The sequence below is a fragment of the Trachurus japonicus genome, chromosome 10 (assembly GCF_045865225.1).
Source record: "Trachurus japonicus isolate A0001 chromosome 10, Traja_1.0".
In the NCBI taxonomy this organism is placed as follows: Eukaryota; Metazoa; Chordata; class Actinopteri; order Carangiformes; family Carangidae; genus Trachurus; species Trachurus japonicus.
In genome coordinates, this window is record NC_140916.1 from 26,659,414 (window position 1) to 26,683,871 (window position 24,458).

The 24,458-nt window shown below is 46.5% G+C and overlaps 1 protein-coding gene across 1 annotated transcript in view; it reads left to right on the forward strand.

The window, feature by feature from the left end:
- Positions 1-24,458, forward strand: part of gpc4 (glypican 4) — a 30,733-nt gene that overhangs the window by 2,684 nt on the left and 3,591 nt on the right. Inside the window, exons 2-6 of the mRNA XM_085788462.1 lie at positions 17,062-17,220; positions 22,310-22,707; positions 23,081-23,246; positions 24,059-24,189; positions 24,289-24,435. Coding sequence (XP_085644588.1) covers positions 17,062-17,220; positions 22,310-22,707; positions 23,081-23,246; positions 24,059-24,189; positions 24,289-24,435 — 1,001 coding nt within the window. The remainder of the gene's footprint in view (positions 1-17,061; positions 17,221-22,309; positions 22,708-23,080; positions 23,247-24,058; positions 24,190-24,288; positions 24,436-24,458) is intronic.

Sequence of the window (24,458 nt, forward strand, 5' to 3'; positions counted from 1 at the left end):
GTAGCATGTTACTGGGGAGAAATGGCTCCAGATGTGCAGTCTGATTGAACCCCAGTCATGTTTGTCAGAGCTTCACTTCTACAGGTCAAACTCTAAACATTAATTCTCCCCCAACCATAACACGGTCTGTGTTTAAGTTGAACTGGATGTGAGGTTGTGCAGAGGTTAGACCATTCATTATTTGTCTCACCGTGTGAGTTTTAACAATTGAGAATCAAAATAGGTCGTTTTTCTCATAACATCTGCAGTAGAAATTGTCAGTATATGATGCAAAATACGCAGTAATTTTAGAGTTTCCAAAACCCGGTGTTGCTAACGTTATGTGCCATTTTGTATTTTAACCATAAATGTGCAGGCCTATGTGGCAGAGTAGGCATACTTTAAAAATTATACAGTATCTTTGCCAATTGTCTCTGAAGTAGTTTGCGACATGTTTACCTCCATTGATATATGTAACGTAAATCAGATCGGTTGAATATAAGTCTTATTGGAGACTTGAGATTCCTAACGTTGCCTTTTTATAACCACAAACATCTTGTGTTATTGTTGGCAGCACAGAAATAAGAATGTTTGTTACCAGTCAAATTTCCGATGGGCTCAGCTGAAGCCAGACTTGAGATTCAATAAAGATGTTTTAATGCAGTAAAACTGAAATGGAAACCCTGATTGCCTGAGCATAGACAGAATTAAGTGGTGTAGAGGAACAGCAGGCTCAGTTGGTAAATTCCTTGTTGATCCCATGGTATCAATCTTTTACCACTCACGTGGAAGCAGTTCAAGACCTCGTTTCGAAGTTTCTTGTCTGATGATTTGTCGAGGGCCTGTGGTTGAATACCTCGCTTAAATGGGAAATAAATTATGTTCACAGCCTTAATGATGACAGATAAATAATGTAAGCAATCATACAGAATGTAAATGGTGGTTTTACTCTCTCAAGCTATCGGCTAATAGTAGGTCGTGTTTATTTTTCCTAATGGTATATTTGATAGTGTGATAAGTATGAAGTGGTATCTGCTAAGCGCCCTCCCAGCTCATTCTCAGAGCGGAGCAGTTAACTCTGCCCAGATTGGTATCTGCCATGTTAAAGTCCGCTCCGTTGCAGGGCGGGATGCTGCGCTTCCCGTTTTCTAGCTCTTCAAGCAAAAATCTGTTTTGGTTTACTCTGACAGTTCGGCTTGATGTCATGCTTCAGGTATGGGACAATAGCAGAGATCAAAGAGAAGAGGGTCGTTTTCCCTCCCTTCAGCACGAGGAACATCCCTCGCTCATAATCAGTTCAATGCATTATGACTGAAACTCGAAGCGTGCATGACCTCAGCGCGTTGGCCTCTCGGTGAGCTCGAGACATTCTGCAGTCTCACATTGTGAATGCCCCCCCCCCCCCCTTCAGCCGGTGGCTGCATGCCCTGCATCATTATGGTTTGGGAAATAACAGGTTGTGTTATTGCACTGACATTCAGCAGATAAGATAAGAGCAGGGGAACTGGGGCACACACAGTCTGCCGGAGCATTTATAGCTCAAACACCAATATTTGACTGGCTCTACTTTGTGGCTCTGTGACCTGGCATTTTAACACCTGTAATAATTAACTAATAAACTACCGGCCAAGTGTCTTACTCGCCTCTCAAGGTCAATCCCATAAAACTGAAACGGCCCTCTTTGTTTTACGTGAGGCAGTTTGCAAGTCTTGTCGTTTCTTATCATGAATCCTGCCCTCTGCGATCAAGTCTACTTTAAAGTAATTAAAACAACTGCAATAGATACTCACACAGAGAACGAGAGCTGCTGAGGGAAATGTGTAGATCTCATAGCCAGTGCCTTACTCTTGTTACCTCTCTGTTAATCAGTGAGGTCAGAAGTCCAGCACTTATATGATTATTATTGGAAAGCTGTGCATCAGAACAAGTACTTGGACGCAGATAAAAATCAGTTTATGTTGTAGCTAGAAGTGAGTCATGCTTTAGCAGTTTCTTTTACAGTGATGTATTCTTTATTCCTGTTACCCGTAGACATTCGAGGGTCATATGAAGTCTAGATGTTGAGATCTATCTTTGTAAACGGGCCACATGATGTAAGAGAATCTTTCAGAAGGCACATTATGTACGCTGAGGGGTCAAAGAGCTCACATGTGAATTTATTTTTTTTAAGTTGAGATTTTGCTTGTGAGAATTTTTAGTTTTTATTGAAAAAGGGAACTTTGTTTAGTTTAGCTGTTGTACTTTTTTAGCGTCTACTACTCCAATTGACTGAATGAACTAACCCTGGATTGTAGGCTATAGTTGTTAGCAAGTTTTTCTCCTTGATAAATAAAACCCAATCAACTGCGTAGAAACACAGCCATTGAACTTTTGGGTCACAAACTTGTAAATGTGGGTTAAATCTTTGTTCAATGTTCAAAGCTTCTTTTTCTCTTTTAAATTTGTCTTCAAGAGAGCAACAACGCTTTACACAGAAACTGTTTTCTGGGCCAGTACAGCGGGAACCAACAGACAGGGGTGTGTCATTCAAGAAACTGTCTCACTCTCACTTATAGGTGCATGTTCACTCGCACACTCCAGGTTGAGTCATCGCAGTAATGTATGAGATCAGATTTTGATAAATATATCTATGACTCATTTAAAGTTTTTACTGTAGAGTAGTTATAATATTCAACAGTGGAAAAGTAATGTAAATCTGGGTTGAGGAAAGGAATTGTTACTATAAAACTAATTAAAGTTGTAAATAGTCATGAGAATAGCAGTGGTGTTGTTTTAGTTCAAATAAAAATGTAATTTTCTCCCAAAAGTAATAAGGTTTGCAAAGATGAATGTCAGTGATTGATTTGAAGAGGATATTGAAGATGTGTGTGTGGTGAGATTAAATAAACATCCCGCATTAAAGCCAAAGCATGCACAGTAATCTCTGATAACATTCTTGAGCGATGGGATAAACGTCTAAAGCTTCTTGGTTTGAATCCACGCTACTAGTGCTTCTCTTTACTCGCCTTTTTTGACCTTTTTTGTAAACAGGTGTTGAAATGTGAAAGTTATGTTATTGAAATTGAAGTGAAAGTTGTGTTGTTGAAATTGAAGTGAAAGTTGTGTGTGTGTGTGTGTTTTGTTACACTGGTAGAATCAGTAGCATCTAAACTGGTATAAAACACAATTGTCTCATCCGACCTCATCTTTTGTTTTGTCTGCCATCAGGTTACATGAGGGTGTGAGGGGTGTGGGGGGGGGCATGGGGGCAAGGCCTCCCAGCTCCTCCATAACATGAACGGCAGTGTTTAGTGAATGACTTTAACATCCAGGACCTGGAAGCCAACATCTATGATGATTCATAAACTGTCCACAGGCTAATCAGCAGCTAACAATGGGAGCGTGTTGGTCGGAGCTGCTCCTCCTCCTCCTCCTCCTCCTCCTCCTCCTCCTCCCCGCCGGTGTCCATGGAGATCAGTTAAAAGCGGTGATAATGTGATGGTTCCTGTTGCTCTCTGCCCCTTTATATGTGACACATCCTCTGTAACTGTTTGGCCAGCCTTCAGTGTAATTGAGTTTTAGGTATCATGAGGTTGAGGTCTTGTGAACCTGATGGGTGTGGGTGGGTGGGGGGGGTTCCTGGCTGCGACTTGCAGTGTCCGCATGGGTCCAGATGAGGGAGGGAGGGAGCGAGGGGAGGGGAAGGGAGGGGGGCGGGCGGGCGGCCACACGTGCCTGCCAGCTCTGTTGTATCTCGCCCGCTCTTATCAGCTTCCTGCGATCGCAGCACGGCAGCTCTGTGATCAGGGGCTTTCATGGTGTCCTGTTCTGCTCTGCCAGCGACAGCCGCCTTATCGTTGGTCTGAAAACAAATCAGCTTATTGCAGTTGTGGGGAGGGGGAAAAGAAAGACTGTGGACTCTGCATGGACGGTGCAAGTACATCACTGAAACTGTCTGAGTCGGTTGTGTGGTGGTGGATGAAATGATTGTTACTTGTTGTGTTTGAGGAGCCGTGTTCTTCAACAACTGTGGAATGTGAAGTTTCCCTCTTAGACTTGTTTAGTATTCTCCGAGCGTCGCACCGACTCAATAGTTGTGTGTGTGTGTGTGTGTGTGTGTGTGTGTGCGCGTGTGTGTGTCGACCGAGCGTTTGTATTTCCATCCCTCTGCATCCTTTAGCTTTGGCCCGATCACCCCCCAAATGGCCAAGTGAGCGACAGATCAGTAGGGGGTGGATGCTGTGTGTGGGAACAATTGAACACCCCCCCACCACCCCCCTTTTTTTTTTTTTAGGTGGGCTTGCCCCCCCCCACTCCCCACATTCCACACCGGACCACCAAGACCCACACACACTGGGAGCCCCGGAGCTGGGAACACACGACAACAAAGACTAACTGAGGCATACAGAGAAAAAAGAGGGGGGGATTTGACTGACTGACAGGAAAAAGTTTTGTACGAGGGCACGTCAAACTGATCCAGGAGCAGCGGTTTGACCAGAGAGAGAGAGAGAGAGAGAGAGAAGTGGCTGTGTGTGTGTGTGACACAGGCTCAGAGAATCCAGGGAGGTAACTGGGTGCATGCATGAGCTATGACTCATCTTCAGTGAGACATTCAGGCTTATACATCCAGCCTCCTCCTCTGAGTTACCTCTGAGAGCACGTGTCTGCCTTTAACACAATGCAAGGCTTTAACTTTAGGTTTTAAGCAAAGGGGCCTCTCAGTACATTTTCTGTCACAAGTGGTCCCAGTTAAAGTCGACTGTATCATCCGGTGGATGTGTGTCGCTCTTTGTCTGATGCAAACTGTGAGAAATCCTGATCTGGATTTGTGGTTTTCCCCTCCGCTTTGAATTGAGGAGAGCGACCCCCTGAAACTCCTTGTTAACACGTTCTTTTTGCATGCTGTTAAACCCCCCCCCCTTTCTACATCTCCACCGACCGACATATCAGTTAATTTTCCTCTCCCTTCTCCTCCGCTCCCTTTTTTCTTTTTTTGCAGCTCCTCTGGGAGGTTTAGTTTCATTCCTCGTCGCTCCTTTCTTCCTCAGCCCTGTGCGATTTCCTCTCTCTTTCACCTTTAGTAGTGGTTCACTGGTATCTTTCTACCCCCCCTGTTTTCAGCCCACCTACCTCTCTTGTCAAGCGTTTCCTTTTTACCTTTGTTTTTTCCACTGTGCTGTACAGCTTTTAAATGGAGCGCAGGGCCAAAACTAGACCACAACTAAAGAAACCTCCCCCACCGAAGCTTTGATATCACTTCTAACTGCTGGTTGGCACCGCACACCGCAGATACATAGTTACATGTATATAAATATTTGAACGCACAGTAACTTTTGTACAAGATGAAAAAAATGCAGCTAAAATGAAAATACACTGCTCAAAAAAATAAAGGGAACACTTAAACAAGACATTGTAACTCCAAGTATATCACACCTGTGTGAAATCAATCTGGGATGATAATTTTGATTTACATTGATCATTTTTATGTTATTTTGTTCTCAACACACACTCTACTATATATTGATATTTTAAACCGTAATATTTCATTAATTGAGATCTAAGATGTGTTGTTTAAGTGTTCCCTTTTTTTCCCACACAGTGTTTGTGAGTTGTCTTCACTTATTGAAACAGTAAATTTGCGACTTTACCTGAGTTATGTAAGAAGTCGTCTTGGTACCGAGTTGAGCATTTGACCACCCCCACCCCCCCCCCTCCGTTGTTTGGCTCCTGTCAAGTCCATTTGTGCAAACTGATGCTCAGCAGTGTAATATTTTGTCGCTCTGATATCCGAGCCGCCGTGCGTCTCCTTTGTGTCGATCACCTCCGTGCTGGTGTCAGTCAGCCAGCTGTGAGGAGTGTGGCAAACGGCCGTGGGCTCTGATCCCAAACTGCAGGGGTGGAGGGTTAACCCCCCTCCCCTCCGCCCCCCTCCTGCCTGACACAACCAGGCTCCGCTCGCTGGCTGAAGCCACCTCAGCCCGTAAACTGCCAGTCGGGGGTGTGTGTGCAAGTGCGGTCGTGATGTAGGTGCAACTCGACCAAAGTTAATTGATTTCCTATGAGGCCACAGTGGGGTTGATGTCTGTGTTGATAGTCGTGATCATCATTAGGATTTGTGTGACTGGCCAGGGGCCCGTGTGGTTAGTGGGAGCGGTGAGGGAGCGAAGCCAGGGTCTTGCCTGGGTGTTTGGGCTGAAGCCCCAGTGCTGGGTGCAGGCCAGACGGGCTGTAATCCCTGCTAATTACTCCCAAGGCCTACATCAAGATTCCCACTGACGAGGCAGTCACTCACACTTAGCTCACTTTTCCAAACTGCAGTTAGCATAATAGGTTTCCTAATATTTACCTAATCCCTCTGTGCGCCGCTCGCTCTTGGATTTATTTTCATATAAATTATATTGTTTGAGATCAAAACCCCCAGGTTTTTCTTCTTGTGCTTTTGAAAAGCCCTTTCTTCTGTCAAACAGAGGAGCGATAGGCGGGGTCTCCGGCCGCTCCACATACCTCTGTGAATTTGACTGACGTGTTGATGCCATGTGTTAAAAACAGGCCATCAAAACTCAAATTTAAAACATGAAGAAAACAATGGCAGACGTCCTATTGGCCGAGGGCCGGCCAGCGAGCGAGGGAGGAAGAAAAAGAAAGCAGCACACATGAAAGGATCAAATAGTTTGTTAAATGATGGCTCCAAAGCTGCAAATCATTTGGTCAGTGTGTTCTGAGGAGAGTGGTTTTTTTTGCTGGCAGAAAAAATTAGTCGTTATATGGGAATGCAGGCGACCATGCCAGTGGTTGAAGCACTGTACGACATAGTAATAGCAAGTAGCTTGTGATTTATCGACACATTGAGGAGGACGTGTCATCGGGAAGTTACTGAGCCATCCAGCACTGAGGCCCATTAAACCATTGTACCGTTGGGTTTAGACTTTCTCGTGCCTTTTGACAGTCGGCGGCGATGAGGGGTTCTATTCCCACCGCCTCCGCCGGTGTCCAGTTTCGTAAGGCCTAACAGGTATATCAGAATCTTTGTTGCCCTTTTGTAGCTTTGAGCCTCCAGAAACCTGATCTTGTACCTGACCTCATTCTGCCTGGGGGGCTTCGTCGGGCCCCATCCTGCCTCAACATCTGGTGGACTTCAGCTGCTTTTGGATGTCTGTTATAAACATTGTCAGAGAGCTCCCTGTCCTTAGGAGGGGTTCGCTGGCTTTTACTGGCAACCACCAAATGTATTGTTTGTGTGTCAAGACTTTTAAAAGCTCTCATATGTTTCAACAGAGTAGGATTTTTTGAATTCTTCTAATGCGGAGCTGCGGGGACGGGTGTCGTGATTTGTTACGCGGAATTTACTCATGCTAATGCATATGACCGAGCCACAAAGGCTCCTTAGATAGTGCACAGTGCGTCGCTCTCGAGCGGTGTGTGTGTGTGTGAAGAACATCTTAAAGAGGACCTATTTCTCAACAGTAGTTCGTTTCTCTGACAGCACAACAGTGTTTGCGCAGGGTCCCATGGTAAAGCACTTGGCCCTAAGTAAAGAGTGTTTTTCATCTTCTCCTTTAAAGCCTGTTTTCATTTGTGTGCCATGAGTCAGTGGAAAGACGGAGGGCTGGTGTGGAGGGACAAGCCAGGAAGGTCTTTTGTGCCTCTCTTTTTTTTTTCCTGCTCCTTTTCTCTCTTCCCTTGTGATAATCACGCTGTGCTGTAACTTGTCCTCTCTGTTTGTCTGCAAAACCTCTGCCTGTCTCTGCAAATCTTAAACATAACACAGCCGCACTCTCTTTCACTCTCATTTCCTCGCTCGCTCACACATACACACACGTATACACACATGCACGGCACGCACACACATACACATGCACGCACATAGGCCAGGCTAAAAGCGTCAAGGTGGAATCTGTAGTAAAAGCAGTAGATCAAATGCTGCAACTCTGCGGCTCATCAAAAGGCACATAACCTGAGAGAAAGATGTGGACAGGGTGAAAGATTAGACTAGTTGTTAACGTGAATCATTGCCTCCAACTCCCTCTGATACATGGCGCAGTTATTAAGTGAAGATTCCCAGCAGAGTGTTGGTAGGAAGGAAAGTTTCTTGATTTATGTGCAGGCGTTGTGTTTTTCCTTTTATGTACGAGTCTGCTGTTCGTACAATACTTGTCACAGACACTCATGTTAAAACCACATGGCTGAACGGTCGGGTCGGCGAAGCCTCGCGCACATTTCCAGCGTCTGAATGGCAGTCGAGCAGATCGCCGGTGGTTGCTGTATTTACCAGAAGGAAGTCAAACAAGTGGCACAAAGTTTGCGCGGCGCACGCTATGAGAAGTGGCCCAAATTCAATCTCATCCCCGAAACAAACCGCTCCTGTTTGAAGTATGAATTCCCTATAACTGTGTTAACATGAATCATGGCCCTCCCGCTCCCCTCCTCCAGTTAGAGACGGACCATGCGCAAGTGTTGGGAGGTTGACCTTTCTTTTTTTATGATCTCATTTCTTCTCCGCTACGCTTGTGATTCTCTCAACCTCTGGCAGACCTCGGCGCTCCTGTTGGGCCAAATGTCTACCTGGAAGTAGGAAACCTGTGATGTGCTGTGCCAAGAGTGATTTCCAAACGCCCACTGAAGTGTCTGACTAATTAACTCAGATTAACTTGTCTAGGTGAATGACCTCCGAGTCTTTTTGAACATTTCTTTAACTCACGTAATAGTAGACTAACTTTTAATGCTTTTTTTTTAATACTAAGGCTTTGCCCTCAGCGGTTTTGCATACAGAAATCAGCGAGTCAAAGTCGAGTACAACTGTGCACTGTGCAGCAGGTGATCCAGTGGCTGGAATTTGGTGTCTGACTCGCTGAATGTGCTCTGGGAAGTGCAGGAGCCTGAAACCCTGACAAAGCAGTGACCTGGGAAGTGGTGTAGGCAGGGAGCTTTTGTGTGGGGAGACAAAGCTGGAGATGCAGGGCCGGGACGCGAGAGGGAAACAGACAGAGCGAGAGGCCGGGGCAATGTTGTGGAATCTCCCCAGGGGCTTCTGGGTAAATGTTCATGGATGACAGCATTTTGGAATGTTCACAAATGGAGAGTTTTAATTGGCCGGAGGCCCCGACTGGTTTAGTAATCAGAAATGGACTCTGGTGGCAAAAAAAGGGGGCTCAGATTTATGGATCCCAGTGTGAGCCGTGTTTGTCGGGCGGAGGAGGAAATAATTCACACGTCGGACCAAAATGTGGAAAATTTGGCACTAATAAACTTCTTAATGTGACGATTTCTCACTCTGAAGGAGGGAGAGAGAGGCTGCACCGGGGCAGTGAGGCTCTCCTGTGTAAAAGGCATGAATAGTGACAAGGAGATTGCAATGCGCTCTGCTCTGCTCTGCCTTGTGCACAGCAGCACGCATGCCTTTCTGTCTCATCATAGCCGTGCCATGTGACAAGCAAATTTTGGCAGTTTGGTGTTTTGACAGCTGTGTTGTGGAACAGATTTTAATTCCTGATTTATTTAAGGAAACATCATTTTACACAGACATTATCCAAAGCCCTGTGGCTTGCTGCATAGCTGAAAATACTCACTCCAGAGAGTACTCCGCTAAACCAAAACTTCCTGCCTCATAAATGGATGGTGAGCATTGTTCTAAGTGGAGTAAATCTCTCATGTCACAAGCAGTGCCGGTGTTTCCTAAGCTCACCGCTACTGAGAGACTTCCTCCTTCCTGTAGTAGAGCCACTTATTACCCACAGCCTGTGTGACTGCTCTGTGCATCAGTTTTTATTACACTCCTGGTTGATGCTGAATCATGGGTCTAATCAGCATTAGTGTTGTGACACATCATGTGAAGGGACGGCTGCTCTCTGGCCAGCTGACAACGTACCGTTTAACAAACGACTGTATCAAAGCTACGTGTTCCAGTTTGTCAAGAGTTACTATTGTCACTTCATTACTGGATTATATTTAAGTTAGACTCCACTTAATTGTCATTTTACACAGTTAACCTATAGTTTAACTTTATGATGAATAAGTACAGCAATACATGTAGAGAGTCCAAAAAAGTACTGCAGTTATGTCACATACAGTATATAATTCATATTAATTAATATACTTATTTTACTTATCAGCTGTTTATTCCATAATACTCAGTCGTTCAGTTGTTTATACTGTGGCCTATCTATCAAACAGTCTTTGTTTTGTAACTGTGCATTGGGTGAATATGGGGAGCTGCTTGTAGCTGCATCAGTAAAACACAGCAAAGAAACAAACATGGCCTCCAAAATACAACTGCCAATTTTAGCTACAGCTATAAAATAGACATTTTGGAGCAGCATTTATCGCATTCAAGACTGCAGCCCAAGAACATAAAGACAGATGGGCATATTTTAACTGAGGCAAACATTGCAGATGTTTAGGTTACAATTTCAAACAATTCCTATAAAAGCTTTTACTACTTAACGTCCAAAGTTAAAAGCTGTTGCCTGCTACAGTTACATCCTTTACAGGCTATTGGCCGGTTATGAGCGAGGCGTACTGTCTGAGTCATGGAGCTTCGCACTAAAAGACAGTTTGCCGCTCCCTGTGAGGTGGAGCAGCAGATCTACAGCATGTGTTTGTGGAATATCCTTCATATATTATGTCCAGGTGAATGCAACACCTGGTGCCTCCTGGATGAGGAAGCTGTTTATCTGTGCAAACACTGGCACATCCTTAAACCCAGCCAACATTAAATATCACCGTGGCTTCACTGTGCAGGTCCTGGAGTGATTGTCCTCCACCACACCTGTAAATAAAAGCCTTTCAGACTTTTCTTCATAACATCCTCAGCTATACTGCTTGTCCTTCGTCTCTTCTCTTCATTGATGCTCGGAAATGCCAAGCTGCAGTCAAGTGAAACGCTCAACAGTAGAGAAATGTAATGGACAAGGTTTGGCACTGCTATACGTGATTTTTTTTTTTTTTTTTGAAAGGCTTCAGTCCGATTCAGAAGTCCCCTGCCAGCACATCTCAGTCTCCTTGGGACTTTCCTTATGAACCGAGAGCTGAAAAGCATTATTGGTTTGGCCAACTGCTATAAACTTGTCATTACTCTATTTTTGTAAGAGACTGAAGTGTAGAAACAGAGTAGGTGGAAGTAGCGCCCTGCCCTGATTATCTCCATATGAACAGCAGAGCCTCTAATAATGGTTTCCCCTTACAGCATAATGTTGTTGAACATTTTTCTCCTCTTGCGGTGATTCATCCAAAGATCCAAGTACACCCATGTACACAGGATGTTAAAGCGCAAGATAAATGTAACGTGACCGGTGTTAACATTTGTCTTGCATTTTTATATTCCAACTTGAAGACTTCTTTCTGCCTTTTGAGTGTGTGCAGGTTTACTTCAAGGAACATGGAGATTGCTGTTTGTAGTGAAATCCTACACCATGTAGCAGAACTTTTAATGATTTCTTTTGACTTTCAACAAGATTGTTTGATATTTCTGATCCTTCATTAGTGTTGTTTCTCTGCACTGATCACAGAAAAGTAATGCCTGTGTCGGCTGGTCTGATTCCTTAGAGAGAAGCTAGGAAAATCTGGATAGGAAAAGTGAACAGGACACACTCCCCCCTTGCTCCCCCCTCCTCCTAAACTACTACTGGCACAATGCCCATGAGCAAGAGTCTGTGGTTGTACTGAGCAGCGGCAGCCTGACGTGAATGTGTGGATGTTTGTAACCTGCCCTCTCCCTGCAGCTACTCCTCCAGGTTGTAAATAAGACTGAGCTCCCACTCAGTTCGCCCAGTTAAAGGATTTCTTGTAGAAGGAAATATCACATTGCACCTTCAGACACTTCTCCTAACTGTACTATGAAACTATGGGATGTATAATAGGACACTTGTGGTTCGGATACAGTTTGTTCATTGCCTCGTAACTTTTTCACTTTCTGTTTTTCAAACCTCTCGACTGATGTCATGTGCGAGATTTCCCTGCTGAACCCTGCACAATCATGGAGCCTTGAAAACGTTTAATCCATCGTTCTGAATGGATGTGGTGGTTTAATTTCCCAACATTCAAACAAAACGATTCCCATCCATAGTTATTACTGAAAGCTGATGAAAGCAAAGCACTTTGAGAGTGTTGCTTTCCAAATAGTGATTTATCGTGGTCGGCATTATCTGAATAGTTTTAAACACTGAACCGCTGCCTGAGAGACTAATTGGAAATACTTGAATAACTGGCATTTTTGAATTCATTTTTAATTCCAGACACAGACCACAACTGTAGGGTTCTTCAGATGAAAGAGGATGAGACAAAAGGAAAGGGGCCATTTGACAACATGCTGCAACAGGAGTGAATTCAAGAAGGGAATGACTTAGAAAAAAGCAATTGCTATGATTTTGAAAAATGAAATATGCAGCTGTTCGCCACCTTTTCATCTCTCCTTTCAGTTGTGGCTTCACCTCGTGCCTCTCAGCTTTGCCTCTTTCGAAACGGTCCACGAATTATTAGTAACTTGGAGTAACAAAACGCTCAGGAGCAAAACCTCACACCTTTTAAAAAGAAACATCATGGACTTCACTTAAAAGACCACAGATTCAGCCCGTGTGATGATGTGTGCACGAGCAAGTGTGAAGCAGCAACCGAAAGTTACCCAACAAATGGCACCAATCCCACAACCCCCCCTTCCCACCACCACCACCACCTCCCCAGGATAATTACAGCCTAGACGGAGGTGAGGAGCAAGAGGAGAGCGTCATAGCTGCAGGGCGTTCAAATTTACAACAGTCTGTGTGAGTAAAGCTCAGCAGACTGGCAGCGTTACATGTTGCAACACAGAGCACGATACAGTACGCCAATTAATAGTCAACCTTTTGTATTCACAAGTGTTGTTTCTCGTGCTCGACACCACCGGGAATGTTTGGAGCCGAGCTCGACATGTCGAATTAATCGGAGCGACTTGGAATAAAAAAAGTTCTGCATGTTTTTTTTTTTTTAAACGAAAAGCCCCCTGTACTATCCACCGTGTCGGCTTACCTGCGCTCCACTGGGACTGAATCAGTATGTGCATAAACTATGAGCTGATTACAGTTTATCATGTAATCATTTACAAATGTGAACGGCCCATGTGAAAGCTCAGAGGTTCGGTTCAGGCGCAGACCTCCAGGCTCCAATTAGTGACAGAGGTCGGTGAATGCTCGGTGACATGGCGTAATACCCCATGGCCTCCTATGCGGCATTTAGTGACGTCTTCGGTTCAGGAGGCTACAGAAATAATTCTTGAGGGACTTTTATGACTCGAGATTGAGGGAAATGACTGTTAAGGTTTTCTATTTATAATTTTCCGCATGTGTCTGCGACTTTCACGGCCCTTAGTTGCCCGTTCGTACGTGTGTGGGGGGGGCTTTTTTCTATGTTCGTTGGTGGTGTTATTATTGGAGTGTTTGGGGTTACTGTGTGTGGTGGATGTGCTGGCTGGCGGACAGGGGAGGGGTCAGAGGACAGGACCTCTCTCAGAGGAGTGGCTGTTAACCCCTGACCTCGCTGGTTAAGCCTGCAGGGTGGTGGCGGTCGAAGCAGAGGTGGAGGGGGGGCACCCTGAGGTCCGTCTGGTTCAGGGGCACATGATGGCAGGCAGAGGGGGCGGTGAGGTGTCTAATCTGGTTTTTGTCTGCGAGGCATTTTCACCTCCCCCACCATCCTTCCTCTGAGAACAGAGTTTGAGAGGCAGGACAATGTCAAAGGGAAGTGACTTTTTATGAGCCATTTAAAGGGGACGGTGGTCTCCCCACAAAGGGAAAGGCAGAGAAGTAGCGCCGAGCTGATGAATGCCATGACACACAGTCACATGTTTGTTTACAAGATGCTCGCTCTCCTGTTTTGGCCGCCGTAAATGGTTGGTTTTCCTCTTCAGAGTGACACATTAACAATGTTCTGTCTCCCTGCCGCTGCCTTTTACATCTTAAAAGTACTTGGGGAAGCTGGAGGAGCGAGAGAGAGGCCCCCCGACTGAGAGCCAGCTTCACCCGTCACACAAAGACCATTCACACAACCAGCGATGGTGGTGGAGAAATGACTGATGCATCGACAGACAAAGCTTATTGTGAAACGGCGAGGCTGAAACATGTCACGCACAGTCCGGCGTGATGTTGATTTTTATAGGATCTAACTGCTCTTGTTAACTGTTCGCTCTCTTGTGCTCCCAACAGTGCCATTTTTCTCCCCAGCAGTTTGAGGAATTGGCTGCCAAAATGTTTTCACAAAGCATGCATTAGCTAAGAATCTTCAGTTTTCCCCGAGACTTAATCCTTTGAGCTAACAATGTGACATTTGTACAGACATTCCTATGAAATATTGACCATCTCACTTTTATTTGTGTACTTTGGTAACTAGGGCTATTTTCCACGTGGATATAGGCCTTTTGATTGTACGGCTGTGCTGTAGGCGAGCTGAGGGTGGGGGGGGGGTTTGGAGGAGCTGGAGGAGAGACTGGATGGGCTGTTTCACCTAAAAGTTCACTCTGTGTGTGTGTGTGTGCTGCTCGCTGTACCTCCAATCATGCCGGTTACAAAGAGCCATGTGTTGAGCAGTGATGTGATGTGTGAATATGTTTAGGTAGGGGCTGCCAACTGTGCCTGGGTATGTGTGAGTGTGTGTGTGTGTGTGTGTGTGTGTGTGTGTGTGTGCATATGTGTATAGGAGGGGATCAGTTGGAGGGGGAGAGATGAGTTTGGGGAGAGGAGGACTGTGAGAGAAGGAGTGACTTGAGGCTTATTTGGACTTGATCCCAGACAGAGGGGTCCAGTTTATGGCGCCAGGGTGCATCCCTCCCTCTGGTGCCCTGTTTAGATGATTGTGTTGCTATGAGTCACTTCTGACCCTGCAGTTTAATTTTTTAACGTTCCAGCTCCGATTTCAGAAACTTCTCAAAACATGTTGTGCCCCATCACTCAGGCAAAACTAGTGGAAGAAGTAGCTGAGCAGTTCAACCAGCACGAATCGAGCTGTTAAAACGGTCCGAAACTTGATCCATGGATGTATTCGGGCCCTTGTAGAGGCTTTACCTGTCTAAAACAAGAGCCACCCAATCTGAGCCCTGTTTTTCTAATAGAAATCGATGGGCTGTGTCTAATTACGTGCACTAAAAGAATGAAAACAACCTCAAGATGTTGCAGCGAAAAACAAAAATGTGCGTGGCTGAGGGTGTTATGGCGACACATGAAACATGGCGACCAGCAGTGAAAAATCCCACAGTCGTGTACCGAGGACGGAGCCAAAGGAACTGTAACAACCTGAACCACAGATACAACAATGTTTAACCCAATAAGTAACAGAACAGGAAGTTTGTTAATGCTTAACAGGAACAAAGCAGGAATGAAAGGGAGAAAAGGCTCCATGTTTAGCGATCTCTACCAAATCCATTCATATGCCATAACAAGGCCTTTGTAGTTGGGATGTGCTCCACTTCCTCCTGTCTTTTGTTGTCAGCTGGTGGAAGGAGCCTGTGTTTTTTTATGTTAGAAAAACCTATCTTTGTTTAAAGTTGTACATGTTAGGAAGAATGTACAGAATCACATTCAGTAACCATGAGAGAAACGGCAAGATCCAGTTAACATGTGCTTTTTTATAAAGGTTTCATAAAGGGAACATTTCTGACATATTTCTCAGCACATGCCATGAGAAGTCGGGTCAATATTATCACTTAAAGCTGAATTGGTCTAAGATGCGTCTTTGAACAAATGCAGGAAAACATTGCAGAGCATTTAAAGCTCAGTCCATATATGATATGCAGGCCCTTTAAGTAGCAGGCAGTCACCTATGCAGGCCACTCAGGTCCTGACTCTGTGAGCACGAGCCGGTGGGGAAAACCAAACAGGCCGTTGGTGCCTGGATGCAGTGAAAGGATCCCTGTGTTCTGCCAAATTCCAACAGCCACCTTTAAAACAAAACATTATTGCAGCTGCAACTTTGCATTCGTCCTCCTCTGACCCTCCTTTTTAATTGGGCCTTAAACCCACTTTTGACTAAGTTGACAGTCGCTGTTTTCATCAAAGCCAGTATTTAGGTTTTGCATAATGGTTCTGATGAGAGGACGGTAAAAAGCACAGTTTTCTGACATTTTTGTCCCACTTCCATACTAATGCAGATCAGTTTGGAAAACCTATTAACTTACCAGCATTTTTAGAACATTTGTTTGACTACACTGCAGCCCCCAAAACAGTAAACACTTCACATCTCTTCTCCTGTTGGGCTTGTGGGGGCCACTTCAGCCCACAGCTTCACACGATTTCAGGCAATTGGCTTTTTTTTTGGTTTGCACAAACAATAACAGACAGAGTAAACATTAAAATGAGAGCATCCCCAAGTTAGAAGTAGGACAGTCATGGAAACAGTCGCATTACAATGGACAGGAGACTGCTTTAAAAACACCTTGCCAGGTTTATCCACGTCAAGGAGCAACATGCCTGAGGCCAGCCCTCTTACCTGAGGAGTGAGTGAAGAGCTCTCCTCTCCCTTTTTGAAGTTTGTGTTTTCAGAAGGCCACTGCGCTCGGAGAAAGCCTCAGCACTTAACTATCAATCAGGACAGGAGAGTGCCAGGATAAGCGCAAGGCTCCATAAAACGGCGAGCTAAAGACTGCTCTGAGCGAAGTGTTGCAATTAATCCACTTAAGTGCAGTTAAGGGGGTTTTCACAGCCAAGGTGCATTTGATTTAGTGAGAGGTGAGCTTGTTACTTAACCGAAAGTTTTATTCCAAAGAAATGCATAAACTTGTGGTAAGGATTGATGCAAGTGTGTGTTTCAAATGAGTAAAATATGCACTAGAATTGGCCAGTTGGCTCAAGTTAGTGTGACTCCACACATGCTAACAAACCCCCTCTGTAGGTGCACAGACACTGAGTAGGTGTTGAAGTATATTTTGTGCATTCTTTTGTGTTTTTTTATGAGAAACAGACCCAGTCTTGCACACTTGTATTCAGACCTGCCTGTTGTTGTGTTTAAACCGGTCTTTTATAGGTTTGTTTAATTCTATTCAAACAAAACAGCCTGGAAGTATTTTTTTTGCATGATGTGATTCACGATGACAGATCCTGGCAGCAGATGGTTCCTAACAGTGTGTATTCTCCTCGTCTCTTGCAGGAGCCTCCCTGAAAGTGTGTCCGCAGGGCTTCTCGTGCTGCACGGTGGAGATGGAGGAGAAGCTGAGCCAGCAGAGCCACTCGGACATGAAAGCTCCCGTCTCCAGGCTTAGCACCAACCTACAATCCACCTTCAAACAGAAGCACGACCACTTTGACAGTAAGCAAACACGCTTGCACAAACACACACACACAGAGCAGCCACTTTTCAGACTCCACTGTGCTGGTGTCCCCCCGTAGCAGCACCACTTGTGTTGCATGATTTTTTTTTTTTTTTTTTTTTGACGGACGCTTCCACCTGCCAGTGCACTGCCCCGAAGCGGAGACAGTCAGTCTGTGTCTGTTGGCCTGTCCACCTGTCTCTTAATGTCCCAGCTCCCTGCCTCATCATACCCCACTCACAGGCCTGGTCCCCCCCCCCCACACACACACACACACACAGCCCCCCCCCCCGCTCCCCTTCTCTCCAGAGAGACGTGCGCGCTTCCAGGCGGACCACACACATCTTCAGATTTAGTCTTCTCTGTACTTCCTGTTCCTCTGTGTGTGAGCACATGTGTGTATGCCTGTAAATATTGGGATTGGGTTTCTCTTGTTGAGGGTGGGATTGCATGGGAAACATGCAACAGTGCTGAGTCACCAAGGAAGTGGGGCAGCTTTGAATAACTTAGGCAACCCAACCGTGCCTCCGCTGCAGCCCTGCTAGGAAGAAGCCCGATAAGATGAAGGGATAAGGGAGAGGATGAGGAGGTTTCTGCAGCAGATTCATTAAAAAGACGCAGAGTTTCACACACAATCCAGTGCCAGGTTTGATGTGTTTGTATGTCCACAGGCAGGTCAGGGACCCTCGGAGCTTATGTGTCTGTGAAAGGCAGCAAAGGATAGTCAGTAACGGGAAGCGTGTGTATTGCAGCCAGATGTGAACAGGAATGTGACGTGTCGGAATGCAGTGGCTGCGCGAGCCGTCCCGCCCCTCCCTCCCTCTCCTCTCTTACTGCCCTTTGTCCCCATCCCATGCCTCATTCTCCCACAAACCCCTCTCTTTGCCCCTCAGACCCCTCTTCTTCTTCCCATCCTTCTCTCCTCTGTGTCTCGTTGCTGATCATGTTTCACAGCAAACGTTTCTCCAGCGCATGTTCCTGTCCTTCTGTCCTACACTGACTGTCCTCACTGCTTTCTTACTCAACTGGGGCTTTCTGTGGTGTTTTGTCAGGGGCTAACAATTACTGTCATTATCCATTAATCTGCTATTCATTTATTTATTCAAGCACTCGCTCCAACTGTGTAATCGCAGAGTATGGGGAAACGCCAATCACAAGGTGATGTTGTCAAATGTCTTGTTTTGTCCAGCCAGCCGTCCTCAACCCAGATGTTCACTTGACTGTCACAGAGAAGGGCACGACAGCAGAAAGTTGTATTTTAAAAGTTGAAATTTTGTGAATATTTGCTAGTTTGCTTGAATGTTTGTCAAAGAGAATCATTACAGTGTCTATGTAGGAGTTGATTTTGACATAATACATGACCATGCCGACTGAAACTTGTCCTTGCTGTCTTCTACATCAGTAGCTCGCCTAGATTTCCCTGCTTGGTTCTTCTTAGAAGATAGTCTGCAAAAAGAGAGAGACAGATTTTTTTGGTGAGTGTGAAAAACCGTGAACTTTCTTCTCGCAGCGTTGTATTTGGTCCACTGATGCTTCAGGCTCTGAAGTATTTATCTGCAGAGTTTGTGATGTCTTAGTCATCTAAGAATCACGGTGAGACACAAAAGGAATCTTTGGTCTTTGATTTTGAGGAACAAGGACCACTGTGGTCAGGACGATTCCCACTGATGTTTTACATAATTAAAACAAGTTTTTTCCACCTGTTTTTTTAATATTGTTTTTATTCAACTTTCTTTAATCTAAAATTTACAGAAAAGTCCATGTGGTCAGCCAAGAGGGGGCAGCCCTCAAGCTCACAGTGAAACCCCCCCTTTACCCCCCCTCCTCATCACTGTAGGCAGGTTGCTGCTTTCTCTGAACTGTTAGATGTGGGATCTCTTTACAAAGGCCTGCTGTACTCTCTTCCACCTGGGCCATTAGACTGTCTCTCTCACTGGATACGGTGACAGGCTCGGGTTGCTGCCCTATTATTTCCTGTTGTCACGTCGAGACGCCCAGGAGCAGGCGCTTTCTGTCGGAGAAAAAAGCAGCACAGGAAGTGCTTATCATTGTCTTTTGGTGTTACTGAAGGAAGACGCTCAGAATAATGACGTCAGCTCGACCGCTCGTGAGCCGGGGACCGCCGACATGTGTGCCCCAGCGAACGCAGCTGCGACCGTACACGGGAGACAGACCCGCAACATGCGCAACGCGAAACATGCGCTCCTCGCACACTAACAAACTCAGGAAGTGGTGTATGTGATTAGGCCGGGCTCTCATCATGCGCCTGGAGCTAGGAGTCATGGCCAATTAAGACCAGAGCCAGAAATAGTTCTCCCCTCTCTGTGTGTTTGTCCTGGCCTCAGCCTGTCTGTCCTGTTGCACTGACCCTGTCCAGCAGAGCAAGGCTATGTCTGGGATTTAAGCACTTGGATTAAGGCCCCTCGCCTCCAGACACACACACTCTCTCACACACAACAAGAGACATCCATCCAAAGCTCTGAAGTCCAACAGCAGGAGGCACAGAATCTCATCCCATAAGAAAAGGGAGAAGCGCAGGGACTAATTGTCACAAATAGGATGCAATTACTGCCTGGGCCGGGATTGGGAGGAGCAGAGTTTATAGGGACATGGATGGGAGAAGGGGGGGGGGGCTCCTTGCAGGAGGAGGAAGTGGGAGGGAGGAGTGGGAGGTCGGTTCCTCTATTCCTGTGATGGATTGGGCCTAACATTGCTCATAATTTAGGGCTTTCTCTACAACATGTGGAAACTGTGACAGAGTGAGGGGAGGGGAGGAGGAGACGGATCCTTACATTTCGCTACAGCTTACACTCTCCTGTTTGACCCCTCACCCACATTCCCTCAGACCATTGGCTGAACGACAGGCACATTTTTTAATGGAAAAAATCCTGAGGGAGTGTTTCAGCTCCCCGGCCCGCTGGCGGACGGCTGCATGTCATAAACTGTTTTTAATGACAATGCAAGATGCCTGTGTAATGCTGCTCATACTTGAGAGCCTGAGCTCAGGGCCGGGGAGCCTCCACACCCCCACACCCCCACACCCCCACACCCCCACCCCTGCTGCCACCGTTAACACACACACACACACACACACACACACGGTGCACGTTTTCCAACCAGTGGGTTTGTCCAAACTCATTACAGGGTTTATCTCTTTAGCATGTAGGCATTACCGCTCTAATAAAGTGTAGAGAGGAAACAGAGAAGTTTGGGGCTGTTCTGCTCCTGCTCCTGCTCCTGCTTCTGGCCTCCTCCTCCTCTTCACCTCCTCCTCCTCCTCCTCCTCCTCCTCCTCTTCACCTCCTCCTCCTCCTCCTCTTCTTCACCTCCTCCGTCTCCTTTCACTGACTTTAAACTTGTGGCTACGATGACATTCCAGGGGTGGGGGTGGACCTTTTGTTTTAATCTCTGTCAATGGAGCGTGGAACTTGGTGCCCTCTCCCCTGGCTTTGTGTGTGTGTGTGTGTGTGTGTGTGTGTGTGTGTGTGTGTTGGAGGGAGGGAGGGGGGATGGAGGGGTGGGGGCAATGATGGCGGGGAGGTAAATGGAGGGGCTGCAGTGTTTCCGGTATCCTTGGCGACACAGTGGGGATTTGGAGTTAAAAAAGCCCTCAACTTAACCCGCCCCAAACCGCCCTCACCCCTCCCCTACCTCATTTTTTCTTTTTAGTGTGTCAGTCTGAAGTGGAAGTGACAGCAGTGTGTGTGTGTGTGTGTGTGTGTGTGTGTGTGTGTGTTGGTGGCAGAGGCAGCGTTTAGTGACTCCCCTTGTGAGAGCATGGGAACTTTACATTTCAAAGCCGAGCAGAGGGCACCCAGAGAAACTGCAGCGGGACAGAAGTTTTGTGCACACGGGGCAGTGGGGGTTGGGGTGGGGGGGGGCATGGACAGAGGATAAAAAAAGAGAGAGAGATGAGTGAAAGGGGCTGAGTGTATGGTTGCATGCACGCGAGACTGAAGGTGAAGCATTTTTCAGAGACTCTGAGGAATTCTCATTTTGTTCAGATTAAGAAAGTTGCGGGGTGAGGAGGGGGGGTGTCCGTGGGAGAGGGAGGCCTGGATTATTTGGGGGTGGGGGGGGCAAGGGGAGGTGATGGACATTCCTCAGGATGAAGTAGGTCATTGTTCCCTGTCTCTAGTGAAGAGAGCTCTCTGAAGGAACTGATGAAGTGAAAGCAGTGGAGGGGAGGGAGATGGAGGGAGATGCGGGGCTGGATGGGGGGTACAGGTCCATATACGGGAGGGGAGGGGAAGGGAGAGGAGGAGGGGGGGGTCGTATTATTCAGTAATCCTATTGAAAATGCCTCTGAAGGACAGTCCAAGAGAAGCCGGGAGAAAGGAAGGCGAATGGAATGTGACAACGGAAAAATGCCATTGATGGTGGTCAGTCTGAAGCGGCTTGATGTGGAGCGACGTCTCCGCTGAATGGCCGGTCCACAGAGACGAGGAGCGGCCCGGCAGAGATGCTCCCACTCCACCTTTCACCCCTCCTGCTTCCCTCCTCTCATCTCCTCATCCTAACCCAAACCCCCCACCTCACAGAACGCATTCCTTCGCCTTTCATCCGAGATTTTATGCTTAAGCTGTTTCTGTTGAGATGCTTAAAATGTCAGGACATGGGAACAGGTGGAGCAGAATGACTATCAGTCTGATTTCATGTGGTGGCAGCAGCTCGGCCACAGCGTCGGGGGTCGGTGGGGGTGTGTGTGCTACAGATGTGACATGCAGCAGCAATTGTGTAGTTTTACACACGCTGTGGTCCTGCAGGAATCTGCTTTTCAATAACCTTGTAAAAAAAAAAAAAACCTCACAATGTGTTTGTGTCCATTTGTATTCCCACAAAATGTGAGTCTGCTGAGCCCAAATGTTCCAGGGATCTTGGGTTTAAGATAAAATCAGTGCTCAGTCTCTGCAGATATCCCACATAATATTTTCTCATCCATCATATAAATTCAATTTTCTTCATGACATCCCTCTCTGTGGACGGACTCTGAAATGTTAACCATTAAGACTGTTTGTTCTGGGGTGGGATTCAACATCTAGTTATCACACTAACCCCCACCTCTCTCCTTTTTTTTTTCCTCCACAGAGTTTTTCAAAGAGCTCTTGAAAAACGCAGAGGTCTCCCTGCACAACATGTTCGTGAGGACATACGGGATGATGTACGTGCAGAACGCCGAGCTCTTCAAGAACTTCTTCGAGTCGCTCACCCGCTACTACTTGTCGGGCAGCTCCGCCATCAACCTGGACTCCATGCTGTCGGACTTCTGGGCCGACCTCCTGGAGAGGATGTTCCGGCTGGTCAACGTGCAGTACGAGTTCAGCGACGCCTACATGGAGTGCGTCAGCCGCCACACGGAGCAGCTGCAGCCGTTCGGCGACGTGCCCCGCAAGCTGCGCATCCAGCTGACCCGGGCCTTCGTCGCCGCCCGCACCTTCGTGCGCGGCCTGCAGCTCATGCCCGAGGTGGTCAATAAAGTTTCCACGGTGAGTGAAGATGCGCCTGTGAAGCTTCTGTTTTTGCAGCGACCGGACGCTGAGCACAGTTTTCCAACAGCTCCGTCCGTCCCTCTCCCTCCCCTCTCTGGGTTTCTGACTTCATATCTTTCTGGGAAGAGCTGGCTGCGGTTCCAGTACAGTGTCTCTGATAACATAAACCTCTTTGACTATTCTAGTATGGCATGTTTTCCACTGAGTGATTCATGCATGATTAGATTATACTGATTTGTGGAACTGGCTTATAAAATGAATGCTCCTGCTTTGTCATAGTCTAAGTATGTGTCTGTGCTTGTGCTGGATGAGTGTTTTTTGCTGCGGGACCGTGATAACAGTCTGCTGGCCGCTCCCCTGCCTCCTCCAGGTCAGCGCGTCTCCCAGCTGTGTGCGAGCGGTCATGAAGATGATGTACTGTCCCTACTGCTCGGGCCAAGTGGCACTGAAACCCTGCCAGAACTACTGTCTGAACGTGATGCGCGGCTGTTTGGCCAATCAGGCCGACCTGGACACAGAATGGAACAACTTCCTCGGTAAACAACAAAGCTTGACCTTGAACACATCCTGTTTTAACCTTAACGGCTCACTGTGTTTGATTTGGCAACAGACTACATTTATACAAACCCCCCCTCTGCCTCCGCCCTTCTTTTACATGTTGCCACTGCAGAGCTCATATTTCACAGAGGATCATTAAAGTTTTATCTAATCAAAGCCAATCTAATCCAGTCTCATCTGAACATCCTCCCTTTTTATCCTTGTGCGCATGAAACCAGTGTGACATGACAGGATTGGTAACTTGATAGAACTGGGCTAATTGGATGAGATAGATTTATTATTTTTTTCCAACTGTGTTCACTGTCTCCACTTTACTGCGCAGGAGTTTAACCGAAGAACACAGTGTGTATTGTGAAGACCGGTGTACTAACATGTCCTCGTACATTCATTAGTATCTTGTTTAAGTAGCATGGGAGGGGCTGTACATGTTGTACATGCAGTGGCCTTCAGGTTGAAAACTGCTCTGTGTTGTGTAAACAGACACAGATCAATAGATCAGTTTCCTTACATTCAGCGTAGCACACATCCACAGTTTCTTCTACGTATAAAACATTATATATCCCAGGAACTAGCCTGTGTGCGACTTTACCCCCACAACATGTATCTGTACGTCTGGTTTCTGCTGCCTCCTCACTGGTCTCTGCCTCACTGGTTAACTGTCCCTCGTGTGTGTGCTGCCCCCTAGTGGCAGTGTTTGAGAACATCCACACCTGAGTGAAGAACTGCATGCTTCTCAGTGAATCTATGTGTTTTTTTTTCTAATCTTATGTTCCCATCCTCTGCTTTCCAGATGCCATGCTCAGTCTGGCTGAGAGACTCGAGGGTCCCTTTAATTTTGAGTCCGTCATGGATCCAATCGATGTGAAGATCTCGGATGCCATTATGAATATGCAGGAGAACAGCATGCAAGTGTCACAGAAAGTCAGTATTATTTTACACTATTTTACACTTTTACACATTAAAAAAAAAAAAAAAGATGCAGGCTTACTTACTTGACTTTTTATTGTCCACCTCTTACAGGTTTTCCAGGGCTGTGGGCAGCCTAAACTAAACATGGCCTTCCGTTCGAAGCGCTCTGTCAAAGAAACCGGTTTTACCGGCCGCTTCCGCCCCTACAGCCCCGATGCCAGGCCCACCACGGCTGCTGGCACCAGTTTAGATCGATTGGTAAGGTCTGATAGAACTCAGGC